This window comes from Pygocentrus nattereri, chromosome 8 (assembly GCF_015220715.1).
Source record: "Pygocentrus nattereri isolate fPygNat1 chromosome 8, fPygNat1.pri, whole genome shotgun sequence".
NCBI classification, from domain to species: Eukaryota; Metazoa; Chordata; class Actinopteri; order Characiformes; family Serrasalmidae; genus Pygocentrus; species Pygocentrus nattereri.
In genome coordinates this window covers 35,625,852-35,641,109 of record NC_051218.1, presented here as the reverse complement: position 1 = coordinate 35,641,109, position 15,258 = coordinate 35,625,852, and the positions used below count along the sequence as shown (strand labels likewise).

Below are 15,258 nucleotides of genomic sequence, written 5' to 3'. Positions count from 1 at the left end.
AGTTATTAATGTGAATCAAACCTTTGATGCTCCCTTTCTCAAAGTTATTAATGTTATTATTCATGCAGTTTATAATCTAAACTTTTTATATCTGCACAAAGCTGCTCTAAAGTCTGTTCTAGGTTTCTGCACCTGGTGGGGTAAAAAAAGTGACACTCTGACTTTTGCCAGCCAATGAGATTCATCTGTTGAGCTCAATGTAGTTTGGTGACTTGGTCAGAACTTCCCATTCCAGTTTACATCAAATAAGCAAAGCATCTTATGATGATGATGATGATGATGATGATGACAACGATGATGATGATGAAGGCTCCACTGTGGATTCTTTGTTTATTTCTCTATGCAACATGTAAGTAAGGAACTCTTTTCAGAAGTATTAGATCCTCTATTAGTGCTATTAGTTTCTGAACTTCTGCTGCTAAAATGTTTTCATTTTTGTTTAGAACTGACTTTCTGTTCTTTTGTAGGTCCTGTTGAAGCTGTGTTGAAGCTTAATGAGAGAATGTTTATCTCGGTTAACACTGGAGAAAATCATACTCTGTCTTGCAATGTTGGAAAGTCTGAAACAAACACTATAGTTTGGTTCAAGCAACAGTTGGGGCAGGAGTTTAAGGATGTGGTAACAAAGTTAGCAGACAAAAAAGCCATTTCAAACAATTTGAAATGGGATCTAAACAAAGATTTTTCTCTGACTATTAAAAACATTTCTGAAGATGATGAAGGAATGTACTTCTGTGGACAAAATGATGGGGTCATTTTTACGTTTTTTAATGTGATATTCTTGGCTGTGACAGGTAATCAAAACTTTATTTTAGAATATAATTTACATGTTAGAATATCAATTAAATATTAGAAATAATATTAAAAATAATATTAAAATTTAAACTCATTAACATATGACTAATGTTTAATTGTGACAGAGTTCAGCTGTAAACAAGATGTCTTTATTCAATTAACCAGATCAACCTCAATTAAACATATCAGTGCTCCAAACTCCAGTACGGGGGTCAGTTTCTCCAGGAGAGTCGGTCACTCTGCAGTGCACGGTCCTCTCTGAGATCAGAGCAGCAGATCTCCGAGTGCTCTGGTTCAGAGCTGCTGCAGGACAATCCTTTCCTGAAATCATTTACACTCATCAGAACAGCAGCAGCCGTCAGTGTGAGATCAGCTCTTCTACAAACAGCTCTGTGTACAACTTCTCCAAGAACATCCTCGACCACGACCATACTGGAACTTACTACTGTGCTGTGGCTGCTTGTGGGAAGATCATTGTTGGGAATGGAGCAGCAGTAAAACTCAGTGAGTAATATTTAATTTATAGTTCATTGATCATGTATGTGATTGATGTTGACCATAGACGTGAACTGCATGTACAGTACTGTGAAGAGGTTTTAAGTATCTTGACAGCAAGTGTTTATTTGCTTGAAAAACACTAATATTTAATATTTCAATTCAAGTAATATGTCTATACACAAAAAATAGTTTCATAGACTTTATCAAATATTTCCATTTGTCTTTTTTAACGTCTCCTGAAAGAAGGTCAATATTGCCTATAGTTACGGTCCAGTACCTGGTTTGGCTAATCTAACTATCTCATAAGATAAGTACTTATTTATAAACTTGAAATACTTTTTAACTGTATTCTTGTTGATTTTAATTTATTCTAATGTAATATCTATTTTTGCTGACTGAAATGTACTTACTGTTAAGATAAAATGGTTAATCAACAAGCACAGTACTATATATGATTTACACTTCACTCATGAACTGAAGTAAGTTGATGACCACATTATATTTCTTCATTTATATTTTACAATGTATTTCCTAATGTATTACCCTGGGGTGGGACAAGTACAGAGAAACTGTACTTCACTACTAGATTACTACTGTACTCTACTTATGTGTACTTAATAACTTGGAATGGAATCAATATCACTTGAATGAAAATAATGAAGTATCAAAATCTAAAAATATTCAAGTGTATAAAATAAAAACTAAACTTTTAAGAAGTAACTTTAAACTTTTCTTAGTTCATAGCGTGTAACCTGGTGGTGAACAGTTAAGTGACTGGTCGTGTAGTTTAACATATGTGCATGTTTATACTTGTTTTTTATTGGGCTGTTTATTATGTACTGATATGTACTTATATTATATTAATGTTATAAATTCATGTACTATTTTTTTTTATTCCAAGACACCCCACAAGTCAGGGCGAAGAGAAACATCAAACTCAAAGTTAACAGTGTATAATGTGACAGGTCAATTCCATGATTAATGATCAATTTTTATTGGTTCATTATCGTCATTTTCTACAAATACCACCATATATATATATACACACAATGAGTACATGAATTTGCTAGACAAAAAAATGCAAGAAAAAATGAAAAAAAAAGAAAAACTGAAAATGATTTATAATGTTCAAATAAAATAGAATTATTGCAAAATAATACTTCAGTGAAGAAATAACGTCTGGTTACTCAAGTATTTTCAATCACTGGTTGTATATAAGGGTTCTTTGTTGTGTCCCTCTAGAATTCACATCATAAAAATTCACAGTTTTAAGAGCAGAAATACAGTTTATTCATTTATTAATTTGTTTATTTACTTTGTTATGTACTTGCTTATTTATTTATTCATTTATTTCAGAGGGGCCTATGGATCCTGTTATAATCTTTCTGGGAGCAGCTTTGGGAGTGTGTGTGGTTGTGATCGCTGCTGAAACCTTTATAATCTGTAAGAGGAGAAACAGTGACCACGGCAGTGGTGAGTGGAGAATTTTACAGTCTTTTCTTTACATTAATTACAATGTTTAAACAAACACAAAGAAGATGTAATAAGTTAGTGTGGCAGAACGTTTTCCTTTAATTTCTGTAAACGCTGAGGTTTTATGTGTAAATTTGCAGACAGTCAGTACTTTTCCACTCAGCATTGACAACTTCAAACAAAACACTGAGAACACTGTGAAACTAGTTTGTGTTCTGTAAGACCAAATATTCTCTAAAGGGTTTAAATCTGGGCTCTGACCAGGCGACGATCATTAGAAGGAATTTCCAGAAGTCCTACTTGTTTTACATAGCAGTGTATAAGAAAATGGCTCTTCACTAACTGAGCTGTAAGAGATCCACTGAATCAGCTGTAAGAGCATTTTCAGTAAACCTGCCTGAGCTGAATGAAGTTATTTGGACAATAACAGATCAGTAATAGATCAGTAACATGCAGTATGTTGTAGCTTGGCTTAAAATGTTTTAAGCAAGACTTTGTAGTCAATGTGGAACAGAAAGGAAAAGCAGTGCAGGTTGAATAAGAGTAGAATCATATGTTTTATTTAACACAAACAATGTATATTCAATTCACCTTTGGATATAGTGTTTATGCAGTAAACTGGCTTGTGCAAATTTAATGGAAATTTGGTGAAATTAGTGTAAACGTCAGCTTGACAAAAAATTGCCTGATCCAATCATGATCCTGTATATTCTTTATCCATCACAGGGAGAAAACAACAAGGTTCATCAGCAGAGAACACAACCAGTCAGGTAACACCTGTGACCTGTACCACTTTCAGAAGATGCTGATACTGTTTAACCCACACAGAACTTACTTAACCTTTCGTGTTCTTCCTCACAGACTGCTGAGAGTCTGAATTACGCTCCCATCCATTTAAAAGAGAACAAAGCCAAACCTGGACGAGTGAAGAGAGAACAGCCTGAAGACATTGTTTACTCTCAAGTGAGAAGCTCTAATGCTAAAGCTCATCGATCTCATCGCTAGATATATATATATATATATATATTGGACTGTATATATATATATATATATATATATTAGACTTGTAGGCAGCCCTGTTCACAGCATCCAGGGAGCAGTCAGGGCTTAAGTGCATTGCTCAGTAGACTGTCGGCTTAGGGGACCAAACTGCTGATCTTCTGGTCACAATGCTAATTGCCTAATCTACTGACTGAGAAGCTGCTTTTTTTCATAAAAGTCTCACATTTCAGCCTCTTGGAGAAATGAAACTTGTTTTTGAGTTGTTTTGACAGATTTTATGGAATTTAATTTTTAATTTTTGCTTAAATTGGAGATCAAAGCTAATTTCAAACATGTATTTGATGCCTGTTAAAACTTTATCTGTCTACTTGCTTATTTCTTCAATATGCTTTTGTAATGCGTTTTGTGCAAATATGCAAAAAAATGCTTTAGCTACTGTAAATTAAGTGCACAATATGTTAGTTACAGCATAAGAACATAATTCACTCATCATTCACTATTTTTTCTTTTTTGTTGCCCTGACTAAATAAATACTAACATTTGTATTTGTTTATGATGTGAATTCTGCTCTTCTCACTGTGTTTATTTAATAATTAACACATAGTTCATTGTGTTCAAAGTGCTTTCTGGTTTTGTAACTAAAATAAAAAGTGCTATAAATTGCATAGATTTGTTGTTATTTTTCCTGGCTGACAGTGGGAACAGGCGTTGAAATCATAAGCATCGTTTATAAGATCGTTAAAAGATTGAAAGATTGAGGCACCTAAAAAAATGAAGAATAAGTGCAGAAAATGTACCTTCAAATGTGTTTTATATTTAAAATCCTTAAAGATTTGAAATGATGGAAATCTAAATGTCAGTACATTTACATTTGTAGCATTTGACAGACACTCTTATCCAGAGCAACTTACAAAAAAGTGCTTTGTCTATCTAGAGAAAGTATCATATCTAGTTAGAGAGAATAGGTTAGAGAGAAAGCTCATCCTGAGCTCAGATACTGCTAGAAACAAAAGCCCAAGTTAACTCCTAGAGAAAAGAAACAGTTAAACACAGAGAAGTGCAAAACAATATGTTTCGGTAAGTGTGGTACAATACAGATTACAATAAATACTTGACTCAGTATTCACTTAATGTCAATTTGGAGTTTATAAACTTTGCCATTTCTCTAGAAGCCCTATGACTTTATAGAATTTCTTAATGCAGGTTAATAAGGTTTTCTGGTTTTCTATCAAACATAAAAACTTTTAGTGGTCTATAAGGTCTTATGCTTTAATAAATACTCCAGTTCTGGAAACTAATCTTCTCAGAAATACCCCCTAAAATGTAATAACTTATACTCCATGGCTGTTTAAACAGTTAATTAAATAACTGGAGTGTGGTCTTTGACTTTTGCGCAGTACTGTGCATATACGGTCATGTGCAAAAGTTTGGCCACCCTGGTCAAATAACATGTTCTTGTTGATTTTCAAAGGAAAATAAGTTACACATCCTCTGTAGGGAGCAAACCTGTACACATGTTAATGCACAATTACTGTTTATTTGTTTATTTAACACACTGGGGGAAAATATTACATAAAATGTAATTTATGCAAAAGATATGCACATTTTATATTTTATATAAAAGAGAAAATATGAACTGGAATATGGAATAAAAAATCATGTTTATGTTGAGAATGATTTAAAATATTTTCATTTAGAAAATCAACAGAATAGGTAATATACCCTAGAGGTGTTCATACATATGCTCCCGAGTGGCGCAACCATCTAAGCCTTGGCCCTATCATTAGGAGATTGTGAGTTCGATCCCTGATGATGCTACAGCCATCCATGGTTGGGAGTCCTAGAGAGCACATTTGGCCTCACTCTCTTTGGGTGGGTAGGATGCCCCCCCCCCCATCACTCAATGTGATGCCAGTCAGTGCAGGCGTCTATTAGCTGATGTAACAGATCTGGAGTTTGGCGCTTTCCTCCGAGCGTGTTCAACTGTCCAAAGACTTTGCATGATTGGCAGTTTGAAAAGATGTGGTGGCTGGTTTCGCAGGTCTCGGAGGAAGCCTGTGCCAGCCTTCACCCTCCTAATGTTGATGGTGCTGTGTGATTGGGGGAGTCCTAACTAGTGGGTGGAATTGGAGATGATTGGATTGGGGAGAAGAATTGAGTAAAAATCCAAAAACACCCCAAAAAATAAATAAACCTTGTGCATATGCTGCTGTAGGAACAAAACTTTGTATCTCAATTTTTTCAGTTTTTCAGTTTTTAATACCTGTTGTCCTTTACATTGTGTGTGAACTGCATGATGAATAGTTCAAAAGAAACAGCCCAAAATGACTTGGAAAAAGTCTGGTTCCATTAACTTACATTAAAGGTTTTTCCTTCTCCTGTAAAGTTATCATTTTAGAGATATGTTTTCTTCTAACAACAGTGATATACACAAACATTGACCACAAAAAATAAGTAGGATAATTAGTAGTAAATTAAGAAATAATATGCTTTTCTTGCCGTAATTTCAGGTAATAAAGGCATCTTTTGAAAAAACAAAAAAAAACAGCCCATGCATGTGTGCGTGTGTGTCTGTGTGTGTGCATGTGTGTGTGTGTGTGTGTGTGTGTGTGTGTGTGTGTTTGTGTGTTTGTTTGTGTGTATTTGAACACCAATGGTCCATGTGACTTCTTTCAGCCAATGAGATTTAACTTAACTTGAACCGGGCAGCAAATATGATTTGATGCTTTGCTGTTATTTTCTTTCCGATGCTTTTCTTCTTCAAGTAAACGTGTTTGTAGATGATGGCTCTACACAGGATTGGGATTACCATTTTATTTTTCTACATGAGATGTAAGTTTGTACATATGTTCATTTTTATTGATTGATTTATTTATTCTAAAAATGCTTTTAGGCTGATTTTTGTTTTACAGATTCTGCTCAAGCAGTGAGAAAATTTTTGTTTTTTTATTATTTTAAAATATGTTCACCATTTTTTTTTATTCACTGAACTTTATTTTACAGATTCTGTTCAAGCAGTGAAAAATTCAGAGTCGTTGGTCATCTCTGTTGAGCCTGGTGAAGCGGTCACTCTGAACTGCACATTGGAAGGCAAATCAGGGGAAGATGTTAAAATGTGGTACAAACAAAGACTGGAGCATGTGCCACTGGAAGTGGGATCACAGTTAGAAGGAAAGTCGGCTATGATTTCAAAAGAATTTGGCATTTCAAAAAGATTTAAAATCAACAGAATAGCAAGTGGCATTTCTCTCAGTATTGAACGTGTCACTAAAAAAGATGAAGGAATGTACTTCTGTGGATCAGCTGGACCAAACACACTGAACTTCTCTACTGCTACATTCTTAGCAGTCACAGGTAATAGAAGTGATTTCCTCTTTCCTGCTTTCATTGTTCTTAACATGTAAGATTTATTTTACAAAAATCCCTGAGAATGCATTATAAATGTTAATATCTGTTACATGAATCTGTTCTCAAATACGTTGTTGTCAATACATTATTGATACTACTGTGAATATATCCTGTAAATACCCATTAGCTATCACAACAGTTATCAGTTATCACACTTTACATTCATAAACGATACACTCTTTACTGTGCTGTCAATATGCAGGTATTATATTTTAATGATACTTAATGATTATTATTGAGGGATTCTTGCACTTTCTACATTACATTTTCTAGGGCAATCAGACATCTCAGTGCTCCAAACTCCAGTACAGGAGTCAGTTTCTCCAGGAGAGCCGGTCACTCTGCAGTGCACGGTCCTCTCTGAGATCAGAGCAGCAGATCTCCGAGTGCTCTGGTTCAGAGCTGCTGCAGGACAATCCTTTCCTGAAATCATTTACACTCATCAGAACAGCAGCAGCCGTCAGTGTGAGATCAGCTCTTCTACCAGCTCCTCTCTGTATGAGTTTTCTAAGAACATCCTCGACCACAACCATACTGGAACTTACTACTGCGCTGTGGTGGTTTGTGGGAAGATCATCTTTGGGAATGGAACATCAGTAGAACTGAGTAAGTGTTTCTGTGTTCTTTATGCTCTTATTTGATGTATAAATTTGAATTATAAATTTCAGTTCCAAAAAAGGACAATAATAAAATGATAAATAATTATAAAAAAGTAATAAAAACAGAAAACAGTGGTTAGGCAATCCTGTTTGACCTGAATTCAATTAAAAATATATTGACATATTTGATATTTGATCTTTTAAACTTTTTTTTCTCTAAATTCCCTAAATTGTGCACCATAGAGGGTAAAACACCTAAAATCCTTAAATGTTCCTTTTTGAGGAGCTTTGTTGGTTTATTTAAGAAGGCCTCAGCCCAATATAACCTCTCCTGGATGCTCATTTTATTTCTATGCATTGCATTACATCACCTGTTTGATATGTTTTTTTGAACATAAAAAAATCCTAGTCTTAAATTGCCCTGTATTAACTTTTTGGAACTTGTTGCGACTTCAATTAGAATTAATTCTAATTAATTCAAATTAAATTTCTGAAGCATATATTTACAAGAAACAACGTAGATGATAAGACGTCTTGGTGATTTTGTTCAAATATAAGTCAAAGCAGATTTATTAATCACTGCTTTCTCTTTTCAATTATATTACTTATAGTGTCTCAATTATTTTTGCAATTTAAGATTAATTTCTATGTATGTGGATCTTACAGTTAAACATATATAAAATGTTTCTTAAAGTTGTACAAAAAAACTAAACATCCTGTCATGTTATGCTTTGTTGATTTTTCTAGGCAAAAATAGACCTAATCCGAATTATCAAATCCACTTCAGACAACACATTTAAAAAAGCCATTTTGAGGAGTCATTGAATTCAGGTATTCCATTCACTCCCATGGCTACAGGTGCATAAATCCAAGCACCTAGGCAGACTGGCACCTGCAGACTGCTTCTACAAACATTTGTGAAAGAATGGGTCGAGCTCAGTGAATTCCAGCATGGTACCGTGATAGGATGCCACCTGTGCAACAAGTCCAGCCATGAAATTTCCTCACAACAAAATATTCCACAGTCAACTGTCAGTGGTATTATAACAAAGCAGAAGCAATTTGGAATGACAGCAACTCACTAAGTCACTAACCAGACAGAGCGAGGTCAGCGGATGCTGAGGCGCAGTGTGCAGAGGTCACCGACTTTCTGCAGAGTCAATCACTACAGTCCTCCAAGCTTCATGTGGCCTTCAGATTAGCTCAAGAACAGCGTAGAGAGCTTCATGGAATGGGTTTCCATGGGCAAGCAGCTGCATTCAAACCTTATATCACCAAGCACAATGCAAAGCATTGAATGCAGTGGTGTAAAGCACAGACACTGGACGCTACAGCAGTGGAGACGTGTTCTCTGGAGTGACAAATCACATTTCCGTGGGTTTGGCGGTTGCCAGGAGAACGGTACTTGTCTCACTGCATTGTTCCAAGTGTAAAGTTTGGTGGAAGGGGGGTTGTTTTCAGGAGTTGGGCTTGGACCCTTAGTTCCAGTGAAAGGAACTCTTAATGCTTCAGCAGACCAAGAGATTTTGGACGATTTCCTTCTCCCAACTTTGTGGGAACAGTTTGGGGATGGCCCCTTACTGTTCCAACATGACTGTGCACCAGTGCACAAAGCAGGTCAATAAAGACATGGATGAACAAGTTTGGTGTGGAAGAACTTGACTGGCCTGCACAGAGTCCTGACCTCAACCTAATTAATTATTAATTAAAAAGAATTAGAACAGACGAATTAAAGCCAGGCCTTCTCATCATCAGTGTCTGATTTCACAAATGTGCTTCTGGAAGAATGGTCAAAAATTCCCATAAACACACTCCTAAACCTTCTGGAAAGCTATCCCAGAAGAGTGGAAGCTGTAATAGCTGCAAAGGGTGGGCTGATATCATATTAAACCCTATGGATTAAGAATGGGATCTCACTCAATTTCATATGTGTGTGAAGGCAGATGAGCGAATACTTTTGGAGATATAATGTAGCTTGATTGAGATGCTCAAGCTTTTGCTTCTGAAATATTCACAAAAACGGTTCAATTAGGTTTCTATTATCTTTTTTTTCACAATTTATTATTTATTCTTGATCTCTTTTTTTTCCTAGATCATCCAATGCATCATCTGCATTTGCTGGTTGTTGTCATGGGAGTGGCACTGGGCTTGAGCTTAATGTGGAATATCTGGAGCTGGAGGAGAGGGAGCTGCAGCGGTCAGTTTACTCAGAAGCAATCAGTACGCAACACATTTCATTTACATGAGGCTGAATTTCTAACATGTTTCTCTCTCAATGCATTTCAAGGCAAAACATCTCAGTCTGTCATTCACAGTTTCTCAGAGGAGCTTCAAGTCCAGGTATGTTCCCTTCATACTCATTAACTGATTCCACAGAAGTGACTGAAACTGTTCAAATGAGAAATTTTAAAAACTTTCTGCATGACTTCAAAGCACATATTTAAAAAAGTAATTCAGTGCAGTCTGATTCAGGAGTCACAGTGTCTATAACACAAATATATCCATATTATTTCCTAACCATAATGACCAGTGGGACACAAAAAAACAAAACAAAAGAAAACAGCAATGCCTCTTGATCCTTTCAACATAAAATTTTCACATAAACTGGATTTTTTAAAAACAAGATAAAAAAATATACAATTATACAATGATGCAAATGATACGACAGCAACAATATTTATTCACATTGTGATTTTAAATTATAGCAATATCCTCATAATGGAGACCTAAAGCTTGTTGCTAGACTATGAACAAAAGAGTAATAGTCAAATATAAAATGAATTTCTCATAATTTTCTGTTATTTCAATTTCTAATTTGAATTATTTCCCTGGAGCTGCCGGTCTGTAGGCCTAATAGTGTTCAATTCTACAACAAATAACTTATAATTTGCCAGATTATCATGTGTTTTCTGCACTTTCATTTCAAAGCAGATCTTATAATCTTTAAGATTAACCACTACTGGGAAACTCAGCCCAGAACAGTGCCGTATCTGAAGAATGGTATTTCTTTTAGTTTTGAATGTAGCTTAGTGCCACACACTGTACATCATCAGCTTAACTTGCTTTAAAAGCATCTGTATGCCTGTGAACAGTTCAATATCTCACTCATATTGTCTTAGGACCATCAGTTTTATAGTGGTTTCAGCTTTGTTATTCAATACTATGGCAGTTATTGAACAACTTGTGATATCAAGTCAAACCTATATTTATTTATTTTTTTTGTTAAGTTTTGCTTTGGTCTGGCGTCTGAGTGGTCTGCTTTGGTCTGGCGTTTTTCTTTGCGCGTCTTACCCCTAGGAGACGTAACAAATCCACTGAATCAATTGTTAATCAAGAAATAATCTATAGTAGTTACTGAGTAATTACCAATACTTTAAGAATAATCATGGCAGTTACTGTACAATAAGTCTAGATTCTAAGCAGTTTAAAGCTCACTGCAGTTGGTCTATTCTAAACAGAGCTGAACTACAGTAAACTGTTGATCTGTAACCACAATCTGAACACAAGATGGGAAAAAAAAAATCGTGATATTTTCACACCTTCAGAAGACGACGTGGTTTTAACAGCAGCTCATACACAGCGCAGTCTTTCAGGGTCAGCGGTCAGTTTCCTCACTTAGAGTAAACATCAGTAGACACTGATATTCACACAGATAAAAGCATAGACATTGTGGTGTGTGTGTGTGTGTGTGTGTGTGTGTGTGTGTGTGTGTGTGTGTGTGTGTGTGCGTGTGCGTGAGTGTGTGACTGTGCATGTCTGTGTGTCTGTGTGTGTTTATTGTACTTATACTTACTATACTTATACTTTGAGGCTTCTGCATAATCTTATGTGGAGTGTATTTTCCTGTATATTTACACAACAAGCGAATAACTTGTACATATTGAAGCATTGAAATTCTTCAGACATCTGGTTTCTATCATCTGGAATTGTCCACTCCAGCACTGATCTTCTGTTTCTGAAACAGGACTCTGACTCTGAGGAGTTTGATTTCACTGCATTACGTTTCTCTGAGAAGATGAAGAGAAGAGCGCTAAAGGAGAAAGTTTTCACCCGAGTGAGATTCTTCCCTGTTTCTGACTACAGAGCAATTCAGTAAAGTCATATAAAACAACAGGAAATAAGTCTTACTGAGTTAATGTAGTCATGTAGACTCTCTGTGTATATGAACATGTGCTCACAAACGCATTGTACCCAGCTGAATAGAAACTAAAAGAATAAAATATTAAACGCTCAATTTTGCAAATGTGGTTTGAATTTCTTACCAAACTGTAAAGAATACTTTTTATGCTGGTCAAGTAATCTTATTTTTGAACATAAATGCATTAAAGAAGTTTTCATTATTTCCATGCTGTTTGACAAATAGTTTATTAATATATTGTGTGAGATTAAAGATGTGAAGTCTTATACGGCATAAGCCTTCTTTCCCACTGATGGCTAATGTAATTCAATGTTTGTATGTATGTATGTGTGCATGTATGTATGTATCTTTATATATTTTATGATAGGCTGATACTGTATAAGTCAGACTATTTAGATTTCTTTTCTACATTTTCAATTATATTAACATATTTGCAACATGAATAAATACTCTTATTTGTATTTAATTGGTTTTTCAAAGAAAAGGTAGCTGCATAAAATTACCATCATCTAACTGATCTTCATTCAGTCCATATAAAAATAATATAGTACTCAGAGTAACGCAACATTAGACTGTAATAGCTTAGCCTGGGCCTAAATAATCTACCAGACCAGCCACAGCCACCAGAGGGAGACAGAGAGCCCCTCCTTAGCAGTCAGAGCATGCAGCATCACCTGTGATCAGCCCACTTAAGATAAAAAAAATATATATTTCCAGTGCTCATTTCACACTGCTGCATGCTGGTGTCTCTTGCTTAGCCAGTAATTTCTTATCCAGGTCTACTACAAGCACTTCAGGCTAACTTTAGATGATAGATGGTGGAGTGGCTCTTCTTGAGAACATTAGCTTTAGTTGGAGACATGCCAGCATTGAATAAATAAGGAAATTACATCCTCATTATTACTAATTGAAAATGTTTTTCATGAAGGGCGGGTCCTTTTTTTTACTCTGTGGCCCATAAGATCTGGAGGTCCCTTAAAAGCTCTGGAAAGCACTCTTGAGCTGTGCCCTTTGACTGTGTAGTCTGTTCTCATGCTAATCTATTGAGTACAAACATAAAGAACTCTTTTTGTTATTTAAAAAGACAAAATTCCTTTTCCCTCTCTTAGGACCTGTATATGTCTTTTCTTTTTAGAGCCTTTGGGTCCATCTGACAGATTTGTGCTTTTGACAGGTCAAGCTCTGGTATTTATTCTTTTGAGTTCTAATAATGCTTCACTGGGCTTCTGACAGCCTGCTGTGTTTCTTTAGGGTTTTCCTTATTTTCAAGTTTTCTCCTGAGCCTCTAGTTCCCTCTCTCCTGCACTCCCACAAAACACCTGCAGTCTTGGACCATGGCACAGCTTGCAGCACTCTCTGGTTCATCACAACTGGGATGTGAGACTATCTTTGGGCCAGACTCCAGTTACATAGTGATTATGTACTTTTTTGACCCTACAAGAGAAATGTGTTATTTTCCTGCCTAACTATACCCAGTCGAGAGCAGCGCAATCACCCAAAGCAGTCCTTAGATTTGTACCTTTGAACTGCCAATTGGGGGCTCATTTGGCCTACCACAGTGCTATTGGCCAGCCCTCTGGCAATGCTTTGTTTTTGAGAAGTGCTGTCAGAAAACTGTTATTTGCTGAAATGAAAGTAGAAAAGGATGTCTGTAAAATAAGCTTTCACTATAAAACCTTTAAGGGTTTAAAACGTTGGTCCTACCACATACACACACACCTTCTAAGCCACTTCTCCTTCTGGGTCTGGAGCCTATCCCAGCTGTCTTCAGGCAGAAGACAGGATACACCATGGACAGGTCACCAGTCCATCACAGGGCAGACAGACATACACATGCACTCACATGTCCAATTGGCCTGACTGCATGTCTTTGGACTGTGGGAGGAAACTCAGACACAGGGAGAATATGCAAACTCCACACAGAAAGGACCCTGGTCACCGGCCAGGGAATCGAACCCAGGGCCTTCTTGCTGTGAGGCAACTGCACAACCCAGCACGCTGCACAACCCAGCATGCTGCCATTGGGCCTGTCAAAGACGTCTAAATAAAATGCATGGATGCATAAATGGACACTTGCTAAAATGTAAGCATTACTATGCCTGTTGTAAACTTACCTACTTATCTCCTGCAGTGGTGCCAGCATAGTCCCTGATTTTAAAGATTAACCCCTGTCCAATGTTATATCTTTAAGGGAGGACTACTTTGGGACATGTTTTTTCCTGCTAGCTGATCAATGTGAAAGGATCATGTTACATATAACATATTAAAGCCTAGTTCTTGACTGAATTGCTCTTTTAATCATCTCAACAATACAAAGGTGCTTTTTGACAAGAGCTGCTTTGCATACAGCATATAAATAGACAAGGACAAACATATGAAGACTTAAAAAAAGTGTGAGTTGCACTTACACACTCTGCTGTGATCAGACTGAGTGACCTCATGTGACCAAGATGAGAAACCTTTCTCAGCTTATGCTCTAAAGTGCTGTCAATATGACGTCTCACCACATACATACACGATGAGGGCCCCTTTTTTCCATTCTACATTAAAGTGCAGTGGGCACAGTGGTGTTTTTAATGCACATGAACGCACACAGTGTAGGCATCTATTTATATAATTCCAGGTCAGAACAGCTAGTGAGCATTACTTGTTCATTGTTTAGTGGCAGGTGTAAAAAGCTTTTTTTCACTGAAAAAAGAAAAGAAGGCTGGTCTCTCTCTCTTTTGCACATTGCTGTATTTCAAACATTATATAGAATTTAGTTTCTCTAAATAAAGGGCTTTGTTTGATGTATCAAAATGTGTTTGTTATATATTAGTGTAATTTTATTGTGTGTTTTCATTTTTTCAAATTTACACACAACACATTTAAATTGAAATGACAAAATGCATTTAAATAGTTTATATGCTCAACTTTTTCAACATTAACCCTTGTGTGATGTTGATGTGTTTGTTACTCAGAGGTCTGCTGAACCCACCGCTTTAGTGTTTTTAAAATCAATACAGCCAAAGCAATTCATGCAAAAATATCAGATGCTTAAAATATCACAAGTGGTCAGCATAGGGTTCTCTTTTAGCAGCTGTAGCCAGTCAGCAGCCTGTCTATGTTGTCCACCCTCACATACACACACAAAGAGACACACACTAACAGCAGGCCATGTAGGAGGAGAACAGAGTGAAGAGACACGGCACCTCCACACTTTTATTCCCCGCGCTTTCAGGCCACTGACATGTGTAATATAATAATATGATAACAATATTACAGCCAAAACAAATTTCAAATAACACACATGCCTCACACAAACTGTGTGATTTTGACCGTTCATTGAATAATTTGAATACTGAA

The 15,258-nt window shown here is 36.2% G+C and overlaps 1 protein-coding gene across 1 annotated transcript; it reads left to right on the top strand.

The window, feature by feature from the left end:
* The first annotated feature begins 592 nt into the window (after positions 1-592).
* On the top strand, positions 593-11,871 carry LOC119263827. The gene is made up of 9 exons (XM_037540362.1): positions 593-794; positions 961-1,299; positions 2,650-2,766; positions 3,493-3,536; positions 3,628-3,729; positions 7,689-7,782; positions 9,868-9,972; positions 10,063-10,115; positions 11,740-11,871. The coding sequence occupies exons 1-9, from the start codon at positions 725-727 to the stop codon at positions 11,869-11,871; spliced, it is 1,056 nt and encodes a 351-aa protein (XP_037396259.1). The 5' UTR covers positions 593-724.
* Positions 11,872-15,258: the final 3,387 nt, after the last annotated feature.